Raw genomic sequence first — 21813 nt, forward strand, 5'->3', positions numbered from 1 at the left:
GGGGGGGGGGGTGTGGGTGGGGGCGGGTGTGGGGGGGGGGGGGGGGGGGGGGGGGGGGGGGGTGACCTTGATGTTCTGGCTGCAACAGTCGAACGCTAGATCCATTTTCTTCTTGAACAATTCTGTTTGCTAATGAAGAAACGTCGGTCTCGGGCGATAGCCAGACCCAGGGTCAGCTTCCCCCATTGATCCCACTCGGTTACTGAACGGCTTTGAGAAGCTCTACGTGCCGCATCCCTCCTCTCGCCCCTTCTCCTCACATCCATTCTGCAGGAAATCAATGTGGGACATCGGTAAACAGAGTTATGAGCTAGCTCATCCTGCTGGCTGTTTACTGCTCGTGTGTAAGAGTATTAAGCTACAGCCGAGGGGCCTATAGCCTGTCAATAGTAATGGCCTCTGTGGAAAAGATGGCATCTGAATCAAACCTCCCAGCTGAGCAGAGTCAAACCGACTGAAGGCAGCAGTATATTAGAGGTTGTGTTGGAGCCTCCTTTCATTTAGCAAATCTACATATCTACCAGTATGTCTATTATCTGAATCTATATCTCCATATATGTCTTTTGGCTTGAAGTTGATGAGATTAACTGCACCTTGTCACAAAATAAACAGTAGGATACACGCAGCTAATAGAGATGTGTAAAGTCATGTGGGGTTTCTTTAGTGAATAAAACGTTCTTTGTTCATGCATTTCACAGACACTTTCAGATTTTAAAAATATCAAATTTCAGTGCTCCACAGCACTAAACACAAAGTGCAGCCGAGGCCGATGGGAATGTCATTACCCGCGCATGTATTTGTATCATAAACCAAAGTAAAAATGAAATTGGATTTTGACCTCTGGTGCGAGAAAAATACTCAGAGGATCACACCAACGTTATTACAATTCGTCCTGAAGGGGCATGAATGTGTGCACACAATTTCAGGGCAAAAATCTGAGGATCCCCAAAACTCTGGAAACCACGAATGTCAGTACAAAATTACATGGCAACTAATGAGACAGATATTTCACTAAAAACCTCATGGTGGAGCAGTCGATTTCATCTTCTAAGGACTGACAATGTAGAATCATTAATGGCAATCCATCCAATAGTTGTTGAGCAACCTCCGTACGTCTGTATCAGATGAGTTGGGAGTGAGACCGGGTCGTGTTAAGACATTCCAGTCTGGATCAAAGTGGTGGCCAGGCATCCATTAGCGTCGCTATTACTGTGGCCCAGAAACAAACCAGGAGCTTCAGAGACCTAGAGAGCAGTGAAACAACCTCGCCACTAATGTGAGATGAGATCACCAGCATCATATCCGTCCATACTGTTGGCTGTTTAACACGGTCACTTGGGCCCTTGAGGGCCCTAGTTATGTGAGGGTCCCCTGCCATATTACCTATTAATGCGGGGGGTGGTTGATCTGCGTATTGCTGGTGACAGTGAGTATCAGGGGGCCTATAGCACCATTTTACCCTGAGGCCAATCCACCGGTTGATCAAGGCATGATACCCAAAATGCTTCAGGGGAGTATAGGCACTTCAAAAATAAAGTCACATTGGTGGGCAGAGGGACGTGGTTTACTTCAGAAAGAATTGCCTGTGTGTGTGAGTGTGTGTGTGTGTGTGTGTGTGTGTGTGTGTGTGTGTGTAGGGCCTGGGGGAGTGTTGAGTATGAGGGGGAGTGGGGGAGGATAACAACCCTGCAAATTACAACCTTCAATTTTCCACATCAAGGCCTTTCTGGGGATGGAAAGTTGCAGCACTTGTGTGGAAAGCTCTGAAATCCCAAAGACCAGTCTGAGGAGCGCCCTTGAGAGCGAACTAACACGAAAAGCAAAAACAAACACAAGCTTTCTGTGTCTTCGTCGTCAACTTTCCCTGGGCCCCAAATGATTAAATTAAGGTTATTGCATTCGTCCTGCGGCGCATCGCCGTCCTCTGCAGCTCCCTCCTGATTTCAGCGTGGTCTGGTTAAATGTCAGACACCGGCTGAGGTGCAGAGGAGGGAGAGTCATTAGTCTAGTCTGTGAGACGGGAAGCATCGGTGTCATTACCAGTCATTAGTTCACAGACAGCGGGTCACGTCGCCGCCACCACACCGCCTCTCTCCATCACTCACAGATACAGCATGATGGACTCACTCAGGAGGGCCACCCCGCCTACATCCCGCTGCTGCTCCTGCTGTTTCTCATGTTTTTCCGACGGCCGCAGCAGTGGCCTCCGTGAGTCTGCGCGTCTGTCCGCGATCTGGACGGAGACCGCACCCGCAGTCATTCATTTTTTGGTTCCTTTAATTCCATCTATGCTGGAGACACTCTCCATACCACACCGTGCTCAGAGCTAGAGCGAGGCTTAGCGCCAAGCAAATTGACAATTATCGTGCCAATCTTCGCGTCAATGGCTTCCAGCAGAGTTTAGAATAGACTTTAAAATGCTCCTGATTATTTTCAAAGCATCGGGGTTTAACCATTCCCTGTGTATTCAGGGAGGCATAATCAGGACTCAAATTAAATTGGATTGCACCTTTGTAATTACGGACCGTATTATATTGGAACCCACCGCCTGAAGACACTATCAGGCAGGCCATTTCTCATAACCTCAATTTCTGCTTGTACAGTGTTTGATGTTTATGGATGTTTGGTTTCATTAGATTCATTTACTGTAATTGATTAATGACCTGTCACCTGCTTGACACAATTTACGTACCACCACTTCTTCTCATCTCAGTCATAACAAACAAAACACACCGACGTCATACACACAGTACTACAATCAGCATAATTCTTTACTACTGTATCTATTCTGTCCATCAACGATGTACTGAAATTGTCCAAACAGCCGTTTAGAAATCAAGTGCTCCTTGTGACTCATAATCATTAGATTCAGTCTTCTCCTTGGCTCTTTCTTGTCTGTACCGTGCGAACAGGAACAGCTAGTTGCCAAACGTTCCACGGTGCAGAAGTGACGGAGTGTAAACCGATAGACTACAAGCTCAACAACATGGACGAGTAGATTATTATGTGCAGTGCCGCATGAAGCTTGACTGATGTTGCGGGTTATTTTTACTTCATGATCCTCACGAAGCTTGACACTTCAAACAAACTGCATTTTCCTCTGGGCCTCCCTCATCCCATTGCATGCGCAACCTTCGACTTCTAAAGAAAACCGTGGCATATGGTGTGTTCCTGACTTGAATTGTATTGTATTGTCACCTCCTGTTCTGTTCCTACTATTGATTTCCACTCTGCTTTTTTTTTTTTCCTTTCTTTTTTCGAAGGTGGGGCTCAAAGACAGAAGATCATGTTTTATCAGCTGCAACATTACTACCGATGTACGGTAACTTACACTGGTTGTGTGTGTGAGCCCTCTCTGGTGATGACGCCCTCCTTGTCCATCAGCATTTGTCTGAATGTGCTCACTTTCTGTCGAATCTCTTCTTCTGTGTACCTGCGGATGGACATGAAGACACAGCAGTTAGTAGAGGCATACTCATGCGACGAACAAAGTGAAGCGGCAGCTTTTCAACAGCAGCTTTGAATGCAGCGGGGGGGGGGCGCTGGCCGAGCGGACAGTCATCCGTCACAACCGCCAGATGCCCGAGTCCGACAAATGGCAAACGCCGTCATCTATGGACAAACAGCCAAGGGATGTATATTCTGATGACTCACTGTCAACCTCTCACGACCCCGGCGGGTTCCGTTGCTCAGGCCCCGGACTGCATGTCGTAATATATTCTGTAAGCAAAGCGCTGAGTTGAGAGTAACTTTGGGGCAGATGTGAGGAGCTTTCAGCAAGCTGACAGACAGAAAACTGCAGACTGCTGCAGCGGGAAAGCAATTACTGTCTGTGCCACGTTGTAGATTTCTAATTGGGAATATCTCGTTTTTTCTCTCCATTTATTTCAGATGCATTGCATCAGTCAGTGGGCGCAACAAAAGAAGCATCAAAACGATGCTTTCATTTCATTGTGGTATCATTTGGTGCAGTAGATAATGAATGAATCAAACTCTCCCCAAATATTCCATGCCATACAGCTTCAGGCTCCTGTCCTCCCAGTTTGTGAATAACACAAGTAGCCTCTTACCACAGGCCCGCCACTGACAGCTCAGCACCTTTAGTGAGCTGTACACCGAGCCGAACTCCTGGTGCATTCAAACCATCTCCACATTCTGCTCTGGTTGTGGTAATGGGCTGTAATGAGCTACACAGGCAGAGAAACACGCAGTGAGAGAAGGGAGGGGATTAATGAAGCTGTGAAAGTGTAGCCAAGAGCCAGACATCACAGAGTTAGACTGACTGGAAGCCTCGGCCATTTATAATAGACTGTGCTGTTCGTATTAGGTGTAGCAACAAGAAGCATGTGTGAGGGGTGCCCGGCATAAAGCAGCTGGCCGTCACTCTGATGAGCACTTAATCAGTCATACTGCACTATTACCTCCATTTCATTGTCATTGTTGTTGTTTTTTATGTTCATATATATACTTTTCTATCTATATTTATATTTGTACATAGTAGTTAAATGTTTATGCTGACCTCTGTTCTACTTTGTTGTCCTTATTTTTTGTTTATTTGTATATTCTGTGTACGTACGAGTCAAATTCCTTGTTGGCGTATACGCATACATGGCCAATAAAGCTGATTCAGATTCTGATCAGAATCAGCTTCCAGAGTCAACATCCATGAGTACCCAGCAAACAAGAAGTGCTGCAATTTGCTGCAGTTTGTTTTCCTGTTTAATAGGTGATAGCATGTGATATGTCAGCCCCACTTACAATGAAGGTGCAGGGGAGCTGTCCATCACTCAGTGCTGGAAAACGGGCTCTTACTTGGCAACAGATTCTCTCTCAGCTGGGGCTCATGGCAGGACCAATTCTATAAACTGGATCGTAAATTAACCGGGGGCTCATTTCAGCGTGGAAATGGCATTAGTCTGAGGAGTGTTTGCTGTTCTCAGATTAAATATAGCAGTCGATACCGTGCATTCTAAATTTGGTGCTATCAACGCTTTGGCAGTGCGGAGAATGAGATTAGGAGAAGTGCGAAGGAGGGACTGAAATAGCTGGAAGATGGCCCAACGGACAAGAAGCAAGCTGGTGTGACAGCACCATTCAGGTCCTGCTGTACGGCAATCTCTCAGCCCGGCAGCCGCCAAAACAGCACAATGGAGGCCGCAAACACACACACTTTAAATTCATGGCTTTCCGTGCACATTGCAGGAGCTGTCGGGGCACGTTAGCTGCTTCCTGAACAACTCCACAGCAGTCCGAGCGATGCTCTCAGCTGTCTGTTGTGTATCGAGGAAAGGTGTGCGATAGGTAAGAGGGTGAGAGGGCTCAGGGAGGACACTGGCTGAATCCGCTCTGCCCTAACAGACGATTCGGCTGTCGGGCTTTCTCCTTCACATTGTGCTGATGATGGTGAGGATTTTACAGCCTTTATCCCTATTGGCACTCCAGCTAAAGCAAGAAAAAGAGGGGTCAGAGCTTGTGGAGCTGAAGCTTCTGTTGACACATGCCATACCGAATTTCCTCCTCTTCTCTCTCTTCATTGAATTGCTCCATTCTGAGCTTCTGCACAGCTTCGCGGCATGGAGCCCAGCGAAGTCGGGTTTGTTTGTTAATCCGTCTAGCTCGCTAACCGAAGCCAGAGAGTGCAGGCCCAGCAGTGGTGCTGCTTCAACAATGAGACTGGGGTTTGCAGGTAAGAGCCCGGAGAATCCCCCCACGGCACCTGAGTGTCTGCAGGAAGCTGGTGAACGGTGAGTCGCCTGCAGAGATAAAAAAATCGATGAACAAAAGAAGTCTGAGAAAAGTCTTTCGTGCGTGATCGCCAAACTTTTGAGCAGCATTAAAGTGAAGTTAGGCAAAAATCCATGGTGAGCTCTGAATCAAGCTGTGTAAATTGGCCACATACTGGATGTTTGTCAGTCGCTATTAGGATGAGCACACTGGAACTCCTCTGCACATCTAATTAGCACTTCTTGCAGCTGTAAAGGTAGCTGTTTTCTGCCTAACACACCATCTGCTGTACCGCGACACAGTGCACAGAAGGGGCTGATTGGAGCGGTCACTCTCAGCAAGGCCGGGTAACACTGAATTCAAAATGAAGAAAAATACAACAAAAAAAACATGTTGCATGTTTTCATTTGTGTCTGTGAGGTGGGATGTTCAGAGTTAGCCAAGCGGAGCCCAGATGAAGGCCATTTAGACCCACCGCCCACAGCATGCAAAGTCAAGCGGAGAGAGAGACAGGGGACATCGATCACCCTAGCCAAGACAAATCACCACGATTAAAGAACTTGATTGGAGTAATTAGACAGCTCCGAGCACCCACAGATCCCCCCATTAACTTCCAATCCCGGGAAAATGAATAGTTGTGGCCCAGAGACCATCCTTATGCTGATGGTCATCGAGTTGATGCGTGGGTTTGTGTGTGCACATATCCACCTGACTGCCAGCGATGTTCCGCACTTGATGTCTGAACGAGAAGAACCTTTTTTTTTTCTTCTCACAAGTCGTCCCCAGGCGCTGCTGTGCGCCCGTGAAGCTCTGCAGCCATCAATCCCGCTGCAAAGAGCGCAGAGGCAAAGTGATGCCAATGTAGTTAGCGAGATTGAATGGCGCTGGGAACATGGGGAGGCAAGCCCGAACACCCACACGTTGCTATTTCAGGGGAAGAATTAAAACGACCCACTGATCCACAGTGAAGAGAAGTGGAGAGGATTCTCAATTGATGCTCTCTACAGTCATAGATTTTCTGGTTAGATAACAGGTACTAGAAAGACCAGACAGAACGAAGAGCAACAAAAGAGTTCTCTCACTACATAAAGCTGCCCTTTTCACCTCCCCCACAGTATAAGCAGATCAATGGTGGGAGCGCCACAATCTGCCACTGCCTCTCTTTCTGATTGCTCATCTTCTCTAACAACAGAATTTATAGCTCTTTTGTCGCGCACGAACCTACTATATTGGCTTGGGACCTCCCCCGGTGACAATGTATGAAATGGGTCATTGTCCCCGAGATGCTTTCCCTCCAATTTTCAGTCTTATAGGACACAGGCTTATCGCCTTATGGCACAGGCTTTGGCTTGCAGGAAAACCTCCATCGGAGCAGAGATAGTCATTTGCTCTGGCCTTAGAGGCTCTGAGAGCAGCTCTCTTAATAAGATCCAGCCTACGCACATCTCTTGCAATTCAGAAAGTGTCACTGCAGATGTTATTAAAGCAATTCCACAGCAGTAGCAGCCAAAATGCAGCAATTTAGCACCCGACTCCTTTTTCTTCCTGTCTCAATTTACCGTGGACTCTTTTGTCTTCACATTCATTTGCTTGTGTGCCATTAAGTACATGTAAAAAACACAAATTCAGAAATGCATCATTGTTCATCATTTTCTAATACACACATCAGGGGACGACTCTTCTGGTTGTAATAATAAGTTGTATAGAAGTCTATAAGAAAATGACTCTACTTCTCACTTGATTTATTACCCCAGTAAACATTGAGTTGATGGTATCAAGTGCTGGTTTCAAGTCTTCTTCAACACACCATGATGTTCATTTACTAAATTAAGGTCCATTTAGAGTAAAATAGATGATACAACTGGGTATGCTTTAGGGCGGGGCTACCATGTGATTGACAGGTCTCTACCACGGTGTCTTAGAACTTTAACCCTTTCACAGTGTGTTTTCAGTGCAGTTTTTGGTCGCCTAAAATTGTCTTATTCAGCCTTCTGTTGTACATTAAAAAGACCTAGCACACACACTGTGTGTGTGTCCGTGTGTCCATGCGTTGCACAGATGCGTGTATGGGGTTCATGTGTTTAAAGGGAGCCCCACGTAGCCTGCCGATTAGAGTGAGTGAGGCCCTGTGGAGAGAGCTCATTAGAGAGCAGCAAAAAGGCGACAACACAACGGGAGTTCAAATCATACACCAACCTTATGCCTCAATCAGTGTGGAAAAACACCGCTGAGACAGAATGGGGACCCTTGCATGCAAAGCGGCCCTTGAGCTGTGTTATCGTATCGTATCGTGGCCGACCTTGCTTATAGTCACTGAGCATTCGTTGAGATGTTCAGTACATGCAGTGTGTTCTGATGGAAGGACGACAGGAGGTTGTTGACGGTGCTTCAGTTCTATACCGTACCATCTCCTCCAAGAGCCACTCTAACAGATCAAATGTATAGGACCTACAGCGTATCTAACACACATAAAAGGGCAATGTTCCCTGCAGCGGCAGAGCACTCAGAAGACTCGGGGGGTGTTGCCAGGCCTTGGATAGCTAAATGAACAGACTGCTTTAATTGCTCAGCCCGTCTAATTGGCTCCCGGGGTGAGGCCATCACTCATGGCAGACTATTTATCATGGTCTTATCTCTGGAGAAGGGCATGGCCAGTTTTGGTGGGGGTGCTGTGTGTAAAGGGAGGAGGGGGTTGTCTGCCATGCTGTCAGGGTTAGAGCAGGAGGCAGGCTCCCAACCTGCCCCCCGGCCTAATCCTTCACACAGGCCTCAGTCAGGACGGGGACTCGGGGGTGATGTGTAGTCTGAGCCTGCTGGCTTCCATCCACAACAAATGAAAACAGACCCCAGCCACCATTTTAATTGTGTCTAATGCCTGGCATTGCTCTGCCTCTCTATCCCAGTGTTTCATCCCCCGCTCTATCCCATAATCCTGCACACATGCACTCACGCGCTCTCATTTAAAGAGGAACATTAGAAATTGGAGAGGCGCGGGGAGCTGCGCCGAGCCAAGCTGGTAGATGAGACTCTCCTTTTGTTGTTGCTTAACGAGATGACTCGAGTCCGTCCAGAGCTTTAACACTCACAAGCTGAGGGGTCGCCATCTGACGAGTGTGTGGGGCTGGTCAGCGCGGGTGTCTGGTCTCCTTGTGTTCTGTCATCATTAGCCGAGCTGCTGCCTGCCACTACACTGTTCCACAAGATGGCTCTTTTACATCGCTCTCAAACCGGGAGCGACTACGCCTGTACTCCAAGGACTTTGACAGATGGCCGCAGTTCTCCCCCTTCTTTTTCTTTTTGGGAAGTCCGGTGGTTCCGTTCCAGCTATCAATCTGTCGTAGCTCCACCATTACCCCTGTGTCTTCACAAGACCCCACTGTCTGACAAGCACAGTCACGCTCAGGGGAAGGAGGGACGGGTGAAAGAATTAGTTGAAGAGAAGTCTAATCCATCCCCACCTTCTCAGGGTGCATTATATTTAATTCATCTCTGTACTCAAAGATGATGATTAAAACAGAAAGACATTTGAAAAACGCCGGTCCCACATACTGGCATTCCAGTGTGAGCCGGCCACCTCTCGTATCTAGCCTTGACCCCCGCAAAAAAAATCTCACTAATTGGCTTGCCCTGCATTCAATTAAATCACCCTCCCCTAATATATGAAGGATTAGCCGGCTTCCTACAAATGACAAATGTGATGTGAATAAAATGTCATGAGGTATTACTGGGAAAGTGAATTTTCTCCGCACCGACACAGGATCACAGAGCTCGTCATTAATTACAGACTCAGCTAGCCTGGAGTTTGCCTGGGAGATGTGGTTATTGAAGCAGCAATGTCTGTGTGTGTGTGTGTGTGTGTGTGTGTGTGTGTGTGTGTGTGTGTAGAGTAGCCTGAGAGAAGCCTTCAGATTGTGGATTCGGGCCAACTACAGTCACTACAATTTGCATGGCCCTTGGCATTAGCACACACTGAGGTCTTCCTAAACTTTGTGCTGGAGGACACACATCATGCTAATGAAACAGGCTACGCTGGGTTGGCCCGTGTCTCTATGGCAACCTCCCTAATAACCACTACTTGGAGTATGAGGCCAGTATTACAGAAGTTCAAGAGTTGGCTTTTTGCAGCAACATCAAGGCTGAGTAATGCTGCATCTGTGACATAAACAAGATTGTAAGGCAGAAATGGCTGCCGCTGATGTATGAATCTCCATGTATCTTCATGTTTGAATCCAGGTGGCAAAAAGAAGTCTGATTGTGAGAATGACCCTACACCTCACTTGATTTATTACCTCATTATTATTACCTCCAATACAGCATGATGTTAATTTTGTAAATTATTATCCCATTCAGAGTAAAACAGACACTTTAGGGATTGGCTATCTTGTGATTGAAAGTTCGGTACCACAACCTTTACGTTCAGGGAGTTGTCCGTGTTTTCGTCATAGAACTTTAAACCTTTCTCACTGTTTTTAGATCATGAAAGTAACTGTAACCTTTTTGGTCGCATAAAAATGTTGTTCTCAGCTCCACCGTCTTGTGTCACTTCAGGTTGCAAAAAAAGAAAATGGCGACGGCCAAAATGGCAAACTCGAGGCTTCGAAACTGTCGTCTACAAACCAATGTGTGTCGTCACTATGACTTCGTCCACTTCTGACATACATGGTTGTAACCTGGAAGTCTTTGAATATAGAGATGTGCGGTTGCATGGTCCAGATTTGTGGTGCGGATAGCAGTCTTGTGTTCAGCTCTTCTTTCTTCTTCAGCAAACTGGAGCCACTAGAACAGTGACAAGGACGTGGTCCTTCACCGGCTTTGCTGATTGTGAACATTGCCAATTATGTTAAATGGGGCAGCTGGCCAAGCAGGAAGCACCAGGTCTCTGCCAAAACGGTCCCTGTAGAGTCCTTCAGCTAATATGGAACCGTTTCTTATTCTAAGAGACAGTTGCCTCCAGGATCAGAGCATCCTTTCACCTGACAACATTGGTTTAATTTGTGGCAGATTTGTTTCACGTCATCCACCACAAAATGATCATCATGCAAGCATCACACAGAGACGCTTTTAAAGGGAGTATAAAAGATGACATTGTTGGTCACAATAGATGTCATACTGTATATCACAACTACTAACAATGTATTCATCCTGATCCCATCTCATGTCAATACCTTGCTGCTAAAGATGGCCATATCAACGAAACACTGCTGCTGTGCACCATTTCCTGACAAAAAAAAACAGCCCTTTATGTTTGCTACACTCCTCTGCATGGGGCTTGTTTTTTTCTTTTTCTTCTTCTTCCTAAAATTGGGATAAAAATGACTTTTGGCAGGTTCCAGATTTTGAATGTAATGTTCTGGTGTAGCGTGTGAGCTCAGCGCCCCTACAGTTACATAGCTGTCGATGTCAAGTGCTCGACTACACAGAGCGTACTCCAACCAGCTGCCCAATAACCGAATTGTAAAGAAAAGACAAACAACTGTTTCACTGGAAGCGCTAATGTCACTTGACATCAAATCCCCATTGCGACCGGAGTGCTTAGTCGCTTGGTTGATTTTTGTGCTCAAAACATATTGGGCTTCCTGCAAGAAAGTTTTCATATTCTTAAAATACATTTTTTTTTCTCTGTGAGGCTCAGTGCAAGTGCTCCAAGTCAGATTCATTAAAATCTCTTAACTGCACAAACTGGTGATCAAGTGCTCGTTTCAACTCGATGAGATTTGATCATTACCATAATCGATGGCCCCCAAATTGCTACGTTTGACTAACTGTTCTGCTCCGTTTGTGGGCAAGTCTATTCGCAAATATGTCACAAAGATTAAAAAGACATACTTCACACTCTGAGTCCCGCTGTTGGATATCAGCAGACGAAAACATAACAGCATTAGTCATGTTGGAGGACTTTCAATAATTGGAACTTATGAATACAGCTGCCATGACATCAGTGTTGTACTGCGACAGAGATAATGAAGAAAGGGTTTGGTGTGAGTGGGGAGCTGGTCAATATAGAAGAGAGAATATTATACAGCAGGTGACGTTACAGAAAGCTACATAAAGACCCTGAGACTGCTGTCGGAGTGAGAGCACAACGACTGACGTTTATGATTACTATGTTAAAAATTCTGTTTATTTTAGTTGGTGTCGGTATATCATTTAAACTCCAATTTAATTCAGATGAAGGCGTAATAATTCTTACCTAAAACAACTAATGTATCTATTTCCAATATCCACTCTCTTAGGAGTTGGTACCAAAAAACAGAGCTGACTCTTCTGCTGCTAAATGCTCCACTATGTCCACCAGCTGGCTGCTGACTGTGTCTGTCTGCTGCTGGTGCTGAGCAGGTAGTGCACTGTTTGTTTGTTTTTTTAGAGCTATTCTGCTGAAAACAGATACTGAAAATGACACCATGAGAGCAGAGAGAGTTTAAATTTACATACAAGACAGCTAAACGAGCTGAAGCTCCATAAAGCCGAGGGGAGCTGCAGATTTAGGAGATATCACTACACATCATCATTTGTTACATTATAAAAATAACGATGAGGCCCATGGCATTCATGCACTTACCCCTGCTCCTCCATCATCTCCTGGAGCTCCATACATTTCAGCTCTACCCTCCTCTTCCTCTCGTGGTCCAGAATCTCCCTGTGTGGCTTTTTCAGCAGGACTGGCTCTGCTTTGGGCTCCTCTTCCTCCTCCTCCTCTTCCTCCGTACCTGGCTGTCCCTCCTCGGTTTTAGCTTGCAGCACTGCGGTCGGCGTCGGCCCACCTGATCCGGTGGCTGTTCCTGCTCCCGCTCCGGGGACCGCGGGTTGGGCCATCCCGTTTGCGCCATCCTTAGGAGACGGCACCCTCGCCGCATCGTACATGGTTACTGAACTCTGTGGAGACACAGACGATGGAGAGGAACGGTCAGACGAGCACTAGGTAGTCTGGTGGATTATGGCAGTTTCATTTTATGTCGATAATTTAGAGTCCAATCTTTCCAAGAAACTCTCATCTGGGAGGATTTTCAAAGTATTACTGATTTCTATGCACTGTTAATGGTGCTGAGAGTGAATAACTCTTCTTCACATGGCATACATTCAGTAAAATTTTGTATAAAATTAAGATTTTTTTCACTTTGAAGACTGCGTGGGGCCCCCTGAAGGCCCCTTTATGGCTGCTGAACCCCTGTAACCACAGAGCTGCACACTGATAACCCAAAATAAATACATTTTTAAAATTTGCTGCATTATTCATTTTTAAATATTGCAGTTATAGTCATAAACCGAACCAGACAACACACACAATGCATCTGTTTAAGAGAGAAATGGCGAAGCAAATTAAGTTGTTTGTGGGGTGAAAAGTCCGTCGAACAAACAAATATGCAAATTGACAAAGATCCAGATGAACCTGAACTAAAATCAAAAAGGAAACTTGTGATGTCTTTGGAGGAAAAGCATCCCGCCATCTTTGAGCTGGATGAACAATGATACTGCAAAGCATGCAGAACATACATATTTTCATTATCAAGCTGACGTTTAACTGCAAACTATCTTAATGACTCAAAATATAAGGTGACTAAAAATGGCAACCACTTTTAACAGTTAGTGTTGAGCGTTGCGGTCACGCTCGCATGTGTTGGGATGAAGAGTGAGCAGCAAACTGAGCTGAGATGTTAATACCTCTGGACAGGCTGCAGCGTTTCTGCCTGAACTGAGCAGCACGAACACTCTACATACCGTACACACACGCACTTTCAGTACATGTAGACATGCATCGCCAGCGACAGCGACTTCATCTTCATGACTCAACAGCCCCAGTAGTGCCTAAAGGCAGGTTAGGGGGGAGAGAGTGACCGAGGATCAGAGTGGAGGACACTAAGCAGCTTAAGGACACAGAGACTGGGAGAAATCTGTCGCAGCAAAACAGGTGACAGGGAGGAATGTGGAAAGTATTGATGGAAATTTTGCATCAACACTGAATGCATTCTTTGTTTTTGACTCGCTCGACCTTTGCGTTTCTGTCTCATGTACTAATAAAAGGATGAGGTTGTCATTTCGGTGAAAAAAAACAAAAAAGAAAGGTTGTCTGGTACAAGTGCTGCATGGACTGATTAAGATAGATTGTCCCGTTAGGGCCACTGTAGAACATGCAGGAGGAGAAGAAGGCCTTTGCGTACCCACGAGGCTCGGCTGCTCGGCACTCGGCCCTCTGCCTCTGCAACTAATGGCTTCATTTTTCACCGAGCAGCCAAAAAAAGCCCGGCCGAGGCACTTCATCACTGTCACACAAAAAAACGGAGGCGCGGAGACGGGATGACGCTGAGGCTGGATGGACAGACCTCTAGATCTTATTGGTCGCATCTCATCCCGACTCGTTTCACCCTAATCACAGAGAGTGCTGCGAGAGACGCGTTCTCTCTATCGTAACCGGTTCTGGAAGTCTTTGACTGGTTAAGGGGGATGTGCTTGTTTTTGAAATGCCGCGTGCTGGTAAACGAGCCGTGGATGTGAGCGCGGGCGACGCGGCTCTCGACTGACAGAACAGGTGGCGGGACAGCAGGAGGCCCCATCGCTGAATCTATTACACACAAAATCAGCACTTGATATTCAAAGACAGCCATCTCTCATCTGCACACGCTCGCCACAAAACAAGTCTGTAGAATATTCTAGCTCCGACTTCAAGATGACATTCAGGTAGACAGAGAAGGCCCTCTGTATGAGGTTGGATGGACGTCAATTAAAATGACCTTGTTTTCCGCTAATTGGAATGTCAGAACATAGACAATGCTTCCTGACATCCAGTTTTTTTTTTAATTAAACCAGGTTCAGTGGCTGTGAAAGCTTGAGCTGGACTGCTCAGGTCTGGATCTTCCAGCCAGAGGGGAGTACCGCAGCTAATCCCATTTGTCTTCGACATCATGCCTCGGCCGCCGGGTCGCTCAAATCACACACGTTTTTCTCCGCATGCATCCGAGAAGCTCGTTTGAAATTCAGCCGCAGTGAGCTTAAATGAAGCGAGGATATCATCTGAACAATCTGCAGGGGGGGGCATCGGACCCCCCATCTCAAATGAAATTCTCCGCAAAGCCAGATGTGAGAGTCAAAAGCTGCGTCTGTGTTAAACCGTGCTGTAAATATCGAGCCATCTCATTATACTAATGCATCATTCCGCAGTCACTCCTTTTGTTCCCAAGAGGGGGGCGCGGAAAAATCTGTTCCCTTTCAAATTAAGACGTCTAAATCGTTTAATTGCACAGTGAAAAATAGAAGAAGAAGAAAAAGAATCTGAGCAGAAAGGGAGACTTGTCAGTGAGCTGATAAGGCGGCGGAGCACACAATTAATTGCGTGCGAGTCCTCTGCAGGGACTGAAGGTTATCTGGAGCTACTGTAATAATGGCGGCACCAACCTCTTCGGCTGTGATTGCGAGGGCGTACAAGACTGTCACTTCCCAACAAACACTGCTTGTAATTAGTCATTATGCTAAGTGAAGTCGTTAAGCCGCAAAGTGTCAGCATTTCAAATCCCAAGGAGATAATGTGCACTTGAACATTCAATATTGTATTTTTTGGAGCAGCGAAGCTGATTGCTCTGAAATGAAAGAGCCATTAGCTCATGCCTTCTCTCCATCGAGTGAAAGAAGATGGCTCCTGTTCTTAACCCCGGCCCGTGGTTTGTTGACCGGATGCAAACAACAATTTCCGTGCAAGCATCATGATCTGTTAATGCCTCTGGTACGCCGGGCAGACTCATCTGATATACAGTGGATGGATCGCACACTTAAAGCTCGATTACTAGGGACAACATTCACCATGGCCAGGCAGTGAAATAAAAATCTTTGTCTCATTAGGAATCTAGTGTTGCGTTAGGCTAATGACACATTAGAGAGGGGATTGCCTGGACTAGAGCCACAGTGTAATTATGGTGATTTTGTTATTATTATTTTTTCCCATGGAGGATTGTATCTGAAAACATTATTAAAAAGGTGCAAATTACATTGTTTGTACTATAATCTGCAGCTCCTGTGAGCTGCAATCCATCTGTATATTTAATGGGTGGATTACCAGTTAACTGCCTGAATCATTAGAAGATAATTCACACAAAGAGTTGACCTCAGGAGCTCCCAAAGAAAGAAGATCAATGATTTTCTGTTTGTAAAGACATCATTTATTTAGCTTTACAATCTATCGCTGCAACACATTTTTCTGAGAAAACACAACTTTTGTTGTGTCTATATTTATGACAAAGTGCAATACATGGCTCCAGAATTAGTGCCACCAATCTTGACGAGCTCAAGTTCTGATATTCTTACTATAATATAATAATAATATAACAGTAGGGGATGGATGTTATTTGGCAGATTTTCTGCAAAATTAGTTTTGTCTTGTTTCCAATTGATTGCAGTAAAAATATAAACGTGACGGTCGGTTATGAAATGCAGCATTTCTGTCTATAAACCGATTACTAGATGAAACATTAACATTAGCATCAACACATCAGAACCTATGAATGTCATTACAATCATTGTCAATTGATCCATTGCTAAGCCCCACCCCCTCGCTGCTACTCCATCAAGCTGTCAGGGCTACTATGGAGCCCACACCGTCACTAACTGCACTACCGGAAAAAATATATTACCTCTTTTTTGGAAAAACAATTTCAGAGAGAAGCAGACTCTTCTACAAAATGTGTTTGAAGGACATGTCTGATTCAGCAGTGAAAACAGGTTAAAAAGACAAAGATAGAAGCTCAAGCCTACAGATCAAAGTGTAAAAGTCACCCACCACACCACCGGGAGGTCCAGACAGAAGACAATGAAAATAAGGAACAACACCGTTCCTGTGAAGCCGGGTAAGTCTTCATTCACTGTTACGATTATTAAAAAGCAAAAGCAGCATACGTATACATTCAGTATACCTTGAGTAGCTAGAGTAGCATTGAAATGCTCTGCTAATGTTAGCCCAACAGGTTTTTACATAGAAACATAATATTTTAGAAACGTACATCTCCTTCCTAACCAGCATCAGTATTGTTATTTTGATGTTCTATGGATTAGAGCCAGTCGGAACCTGGTCAGAGCCGGCCAATGCTACGCTATGATCGGCCAGTCTGCGTTCGAGGGGCGGTTTTGCGATTTGGTACTATAAGCTCTTCATGAATTCCATCTGAGCTGGTAGAGAATGTGCATCTCCGTCTTTACACAGTATGTTTTCTGTATCTGAATATATGAACATAGTGCAGATTGTTTTTATTTTTTATATGGCAAATCTACACAGGACTGTTTCAGTCCGGAACATATGAGCAGCCATCTGTACATTCAGTCTTGATGGGCCTGTTAATGTAAATACTGCAGATACTAGACGAGAGTCAACAGATTGTGTATGTTGAGTTTTCCTTCTGCAGTAAATCTCTCAAGTTATAATTGTAGGTGGTGGATGACTGCAATCTGCACTTGACTGTAAGCAGGGGGATTAGATTTTGTTCAGCAAGTGACAGATTGATGCCAGGCAGCCTTCTCAGTGTGGCTCAACTAACCATCGTTAATTCATTTTCTATTCATAGAGGTTTAAACAAAATGTAATTGTTAAATTTACTGAATTGTTGTTTTTCATCAGATACAAAAAATAAATAAAAAACATGATGTCGGCATTAGATATTGGTCATCGGCCGCCCTGCTCTCTAAAAATCAGCATCGGCCACTTAAAATCGGTCCATTGCCATTTTCAGCCAATATTGATCTGTGCATCATCCAACACTGACAAAACATCAATACAGAAGGTACAAAAGTCTCTCAGCTACTGCTGTTCCACTACTGTTGATTGCAACGATCCAGTTTCATCACAGGAATAATTGTTGTTCCATCTTATCATATCTTCCGCCTCTTACGTTAAAGCCTAATTAAAATCTATGGATAGGTTAATAGAGCTGCCTTTGCAATTAGAGTGGAATAACTCGCAGACAACAGCATGCTCCGATCTCTTTTTGAGTCTCAGAATATCTTGGGCTTGTTTAAATGGATCCCACTCTACCTGGAGAGGAACAGGCAGAGGACTGGTCTCCTTGTAGCCACTCTTCTCCCCTCTCTCCTCCCCTCTCCCTCTCTAACCCGTCGCCCCTCTCTCATTGCAGGCTGGGTCACTCTGTGTTGTGCACAAAGTCTCTGATGATTGCGTCTCACTCAGCGGTGGCTGCCCCTCGACCGTGATTGCAGGGTAGTGGTAACAGGGGGCTTGACCTAGACTGTCAGAAGGAAGCTGGAGAAACATCCTGGGTGGAACACTTCCCAAAAAACAACAGCAGCAAAACAAATTCAAAGCCAATGTAGCTGATCGGAATATATTTGTGTGCACATGTCGAAGGAAGACTTTCTCACTAAAGTTGCCCCATCTCCCTCTGCCTCCTATCTCTCTTTCCATAACAGCTTTCCTCAAACAATAATCTGCCCCTCGGCTGGAAGCTTGTGTTTTGTTTTCAGCACTTTGGCACCCAGAGGATGTGTTTAGCTCTCCCAAGGTCAGCTGTGTCTTCATTCGAGGCACGTTGGATTGCTGTTGGGAAACAAGCAACTTTTTTTGTTTTGTTTTTTCTCTTTTTATTTATTTCTCTTTTTTTAATTGTAGTTGGATGGAAGGTGCATACAAAAAGGAGCCGAGGCGGTGTGAGGAATGGTAATAGAGAAGCAGGAAGGAACAGTCGTGCACAGTGGCCTTGTTTGAATATTTAAATGGGGGATCAAAAGGTTTGACGCATTATTCGCTGCTGTTTACCAAAGCTCGTGCAGTTTAGCATTGGTACAGCGAGATCATGCTAAATACTACAAGAGAGGCAGACTTCAGTTGAGACATTGGCATGCATTTTCACACATCAGCTGCTCAGATTTGGTAGATTTATGCCAAGGCACAGCTGACTTTATTAAAGTCCCAGTGGAACAGAAGTTAGAGCGTCTTTAGCTTCTGCACTGTGACCGATACCCCAGTAAAACGGAATATTTGAGCGTTGTACGGTTACACGACGGATTCAAATCAAATCCGTTGCACTTGATTAGGCCGCTATCAAATGGGGACTGTGGTTCCACACAAAGTTGCATGTTGATTGATGGGATAGATGCCATGGTATTATTGGTTGGAATCGGTTGGTATTCAACCTGAACCGCCAGATGGTTTGTTACACACAAAGGTAACGGTTTGGAAAAGGAGAGGCACTTTCAAAAAAATTACTTTGCAGGTGATTGGACGAACCATCTGTCAATCAAACTCTTACCAAAGCCGGTCGGGAGGAGAGCGAAAACATCTTTTCCATTGAGAAAAGCCTTCAGTCTTTTTTTGCTCTTCTTTCAATTAAGAAATACAAACAAACGCATTACTCGAAGCCTGACAAGATGGATTTTCGTGTGATATGTGATCACGAGATTCTCGCCTGATCTCATGACGGGAATCCAACTGCTGTGCAAGGTAATTTGGCACTATACCTTACGTAAACACACTTCATATTCTGTTTTACAGGAAGGAAGGAGGATTGTTTTGTGCATATATTGTTAAATAGGTGCAGGGATGACATCTAAAAGGGTTTAAAAGTAATATCTCTTTTCATCTTTAATAGGCATGGGGGTTAGAATGAGTGCGGGGAGTGTAAAGTGCTTCACTTACTTTTCTGCTGGTGCAGTGGGAGCTGCTGCAGCTCGGAGGGAAATACGAGATTTCTACTCTACCAGGGGTAAAGAGAGGGCTCAAGCAGAAGGAGCTTGGTTGATGCTGCTGCGCTACAGAATTCCAGCTAAAGCAAACACCTCTTCCCTAAAAAACGCAGAGCTCTGCAAAAGACTAGCTACTAGTAAGAGCCACTTTATGCACCATTGGGAGCAAAGCAGATGAGAACAAGTAGAGATCAACATGCTAATGAGTGGTACGAGAGAGATACGGAGTGGGGCGAGAAGGCGGCTGCAAAATTGTGGCCTTTGGTGGAGAAAACATCGCTGGCAACCTCAGAGACAGAGTGTGACAGAAATAACCCGGCCCTGTCCCATTTTCCTCACAGTCAGAATACTGAGAGTCACCTCAGAGGAAGGCAGAGATGCTGTCTAGAAGGTGACAGCTGGGCTCATCCTGGCAAACAGTTCAGCTGTGGGTTGACAATCCGGAGGTAGACACAATCGACCTCGGAGCAGGGCTTTGAATAGTTTGTCCCGCTTCGCTCCTCTGGGATCAGACTGACTTTAAAAAAAAGAAAATCTCTCCTCGACAGGTTTGTATCCGCTCCAGCCAGCTCGTGGCACAACCGCATTCACACTGCTAAGACTTCTAAAACTCCAGCCGTGTTTCCCTGTGCAGCGTCTCTAGGGGGGGGGGGGGGGGGGATTAGCATAGGACTGCTTCTGATGCGATTAGTGGGGTCACTGGCAGGGGAGAGCTGGGCTCAGGCCTGTGTGCCTGAGTCAGAACACCACACGCACTACACGTCTTCCTCTGTGCAAACACTGAGCGGGACTCGAGAGAATCCTGTCGGATTATCGATTCCAAATCTTCTTTTATTATCTCCCTAATCTCGTCCGTATGTTGGAAACGTGATCTTAAAAGTTCAATGAAATGACCTCATAAATATAGTACTTTAAATTTTAAACTGCTGGTGCAACAAATTTGCACAAAGTCATTTTGCTGTGAAAAGTGCCAGATATATTTCAGAAAAATTCAGATTTCTTTTTTTTATGGAAAATGTGGGGGGAAAAAAACAGCTAGCTTTACGGTATCCCCGGTGTCTGCAGACAACAATGCTCTCCCGTCCTCGCAGTGAACAAAAGCAGTGGACTCCTAAATGTAGGACTACCAACAGCGGTTAACATTAGCAAGCCGGCTACGAACACACACAATTACGTAATTAAAACATAATTATACATTCGAGGCCTGTGGAGTTACTGCGAGTCGCTTTTCTCCTCTTTTGGTCGAGGTCAGCAAACTGATATCAACCTTCAATTAAATTCCTAGCAAGGCAGTGAATTAGCCAAGACCCCAAATGATCGGCGTAGCGGAGCGTTACTGGGATTCGTAGCTGTTATGCAATTATTTTTTTAAACTGTAATCTCTTATAGGCTCAGGCAGTGTTATGGTATTACAGTAAACCAGGGTATTAAGAAACACAGTGGAATGGTTTTTCAATACCTTCATGAACAGATGCCACAGTCTTTATGATGTTGTATTGATGTGATGCATTGTCATATTTATCATGTACCTTAGCCTTCTTTCAATCTGCCACACAGTCACATTGATTACAGAATGATAACCCCTCTGTCCCTGCAGTACAATGTACATCAAAGTGGGCAGATCTCATTAAGTGAAACTTAAATACGTGACAAAAGAAGTCCATGCTGCATGTATTAATGCATTCAGCCTCTATCACGAGTCCTTGCTTACTCAGCGGATCCATCTTAAGTTGCATTTCAGGTTTCATCAACTGCTTTGGACTTTGTTCCTCTACTATAAGCTTCAATGTTCTTTTCGCCAACAAAGCAGTTTACCTGATACCGCCGCAGTGTGCTTGTGAGAGTGAGCGGAAAATCTAGCTGCAGCTAAATACTGTATGGTGTTGAAAACCTCTGTTCAAACTCAGTTTGGAGTCTTATGGCTTTTTCAGAATGAGGCAATAAATTGCCTTCTTTCTTTCTGAGTTGCAAGTTAATACCAGAAATGATGTTCCCGATACTCCAGTCAAACGTCTGCAGTGACTCATCAGACTTAGAGGGCAGCAGAAATTGAACATTGGACTTCAAGCAAAAAAAGGAAGAAAAAAAAAATCACCTTCTTTCATTCAAGGAGAGCGATAAGAGCAATTTCCTCAACTGTGCCGTCTTTCCCTCCCAGTCTGTGAGTCAAGCTGGGAATGTCAAAGAGCCATCTGGAGATTAGCCGGCCCCCATGCACTCTCCATCCAAACCGACCAGCCATTATAGAATTTATCAAGCGTCCAGCAGATTAGAGCTCATCACCACACCAGCGTGTGCTTCTGTGCATGCAGTCTGTGGCTGACGTGCTCTCACGAATTCAACTCGTCTCCCAGAGTCATTATCTTAATTTCACATATTTCCCCCTTACTGGAATGTTATCCTCGAATGGTTAAACTT

General features: G+C 45.2%; 1 protein-coding gene across 4 annotated transcripts in view; it reads right to left on the reverse strand.

The window, feature by feature from the left end:
- Nucleotides 1-21813, reverse strand: part of srrm3 (serine/arginine repetitive matrix 3) — a 68778-nt gene that overhangs the window by 23178 nt on the left and 23787 nt on the right. For all 4 annotated transcript variants that reach the window (XM_031857403.1, XM_031857405.1, XM_031857404.1 and 1 more), the window contains exons 2-3: nt 12284-12597; nt 3332-3433 (exon numbers count right to left, since the gene is read on the reverse strand). In XM_031857403.1, coding sequence (XP_031713263.1) covers nt 3332-3433; nt 12284-12585 — 404 coding nt within the window. In that variant the 5' untranslated portion in view covers nt 12586-12597. The remainder of the gene's footprint in view (nt 1-3331; nt 3434-12283; nt 12598-21813) is intronic.

The sequence above is a fragment of the Anarrhichthys ocellatus genome, unplaced genomic scaffold, assembly GCF_004355925.1.
Source record: "Anarrhichthys ocellatus isolate YVR2014 unplaced genomic scaffold, GSC_Weel_1.0 scaffold18, whole genome shotgun sequence".
In the NCBI taxonomy this organism is placed as follows: Eukaryota; Metazoa; Chordata; class Actinopteri; order Perciformes; family Anarhichadidae; genus Anarrhichthys; species Anarrhichthys ocellatus.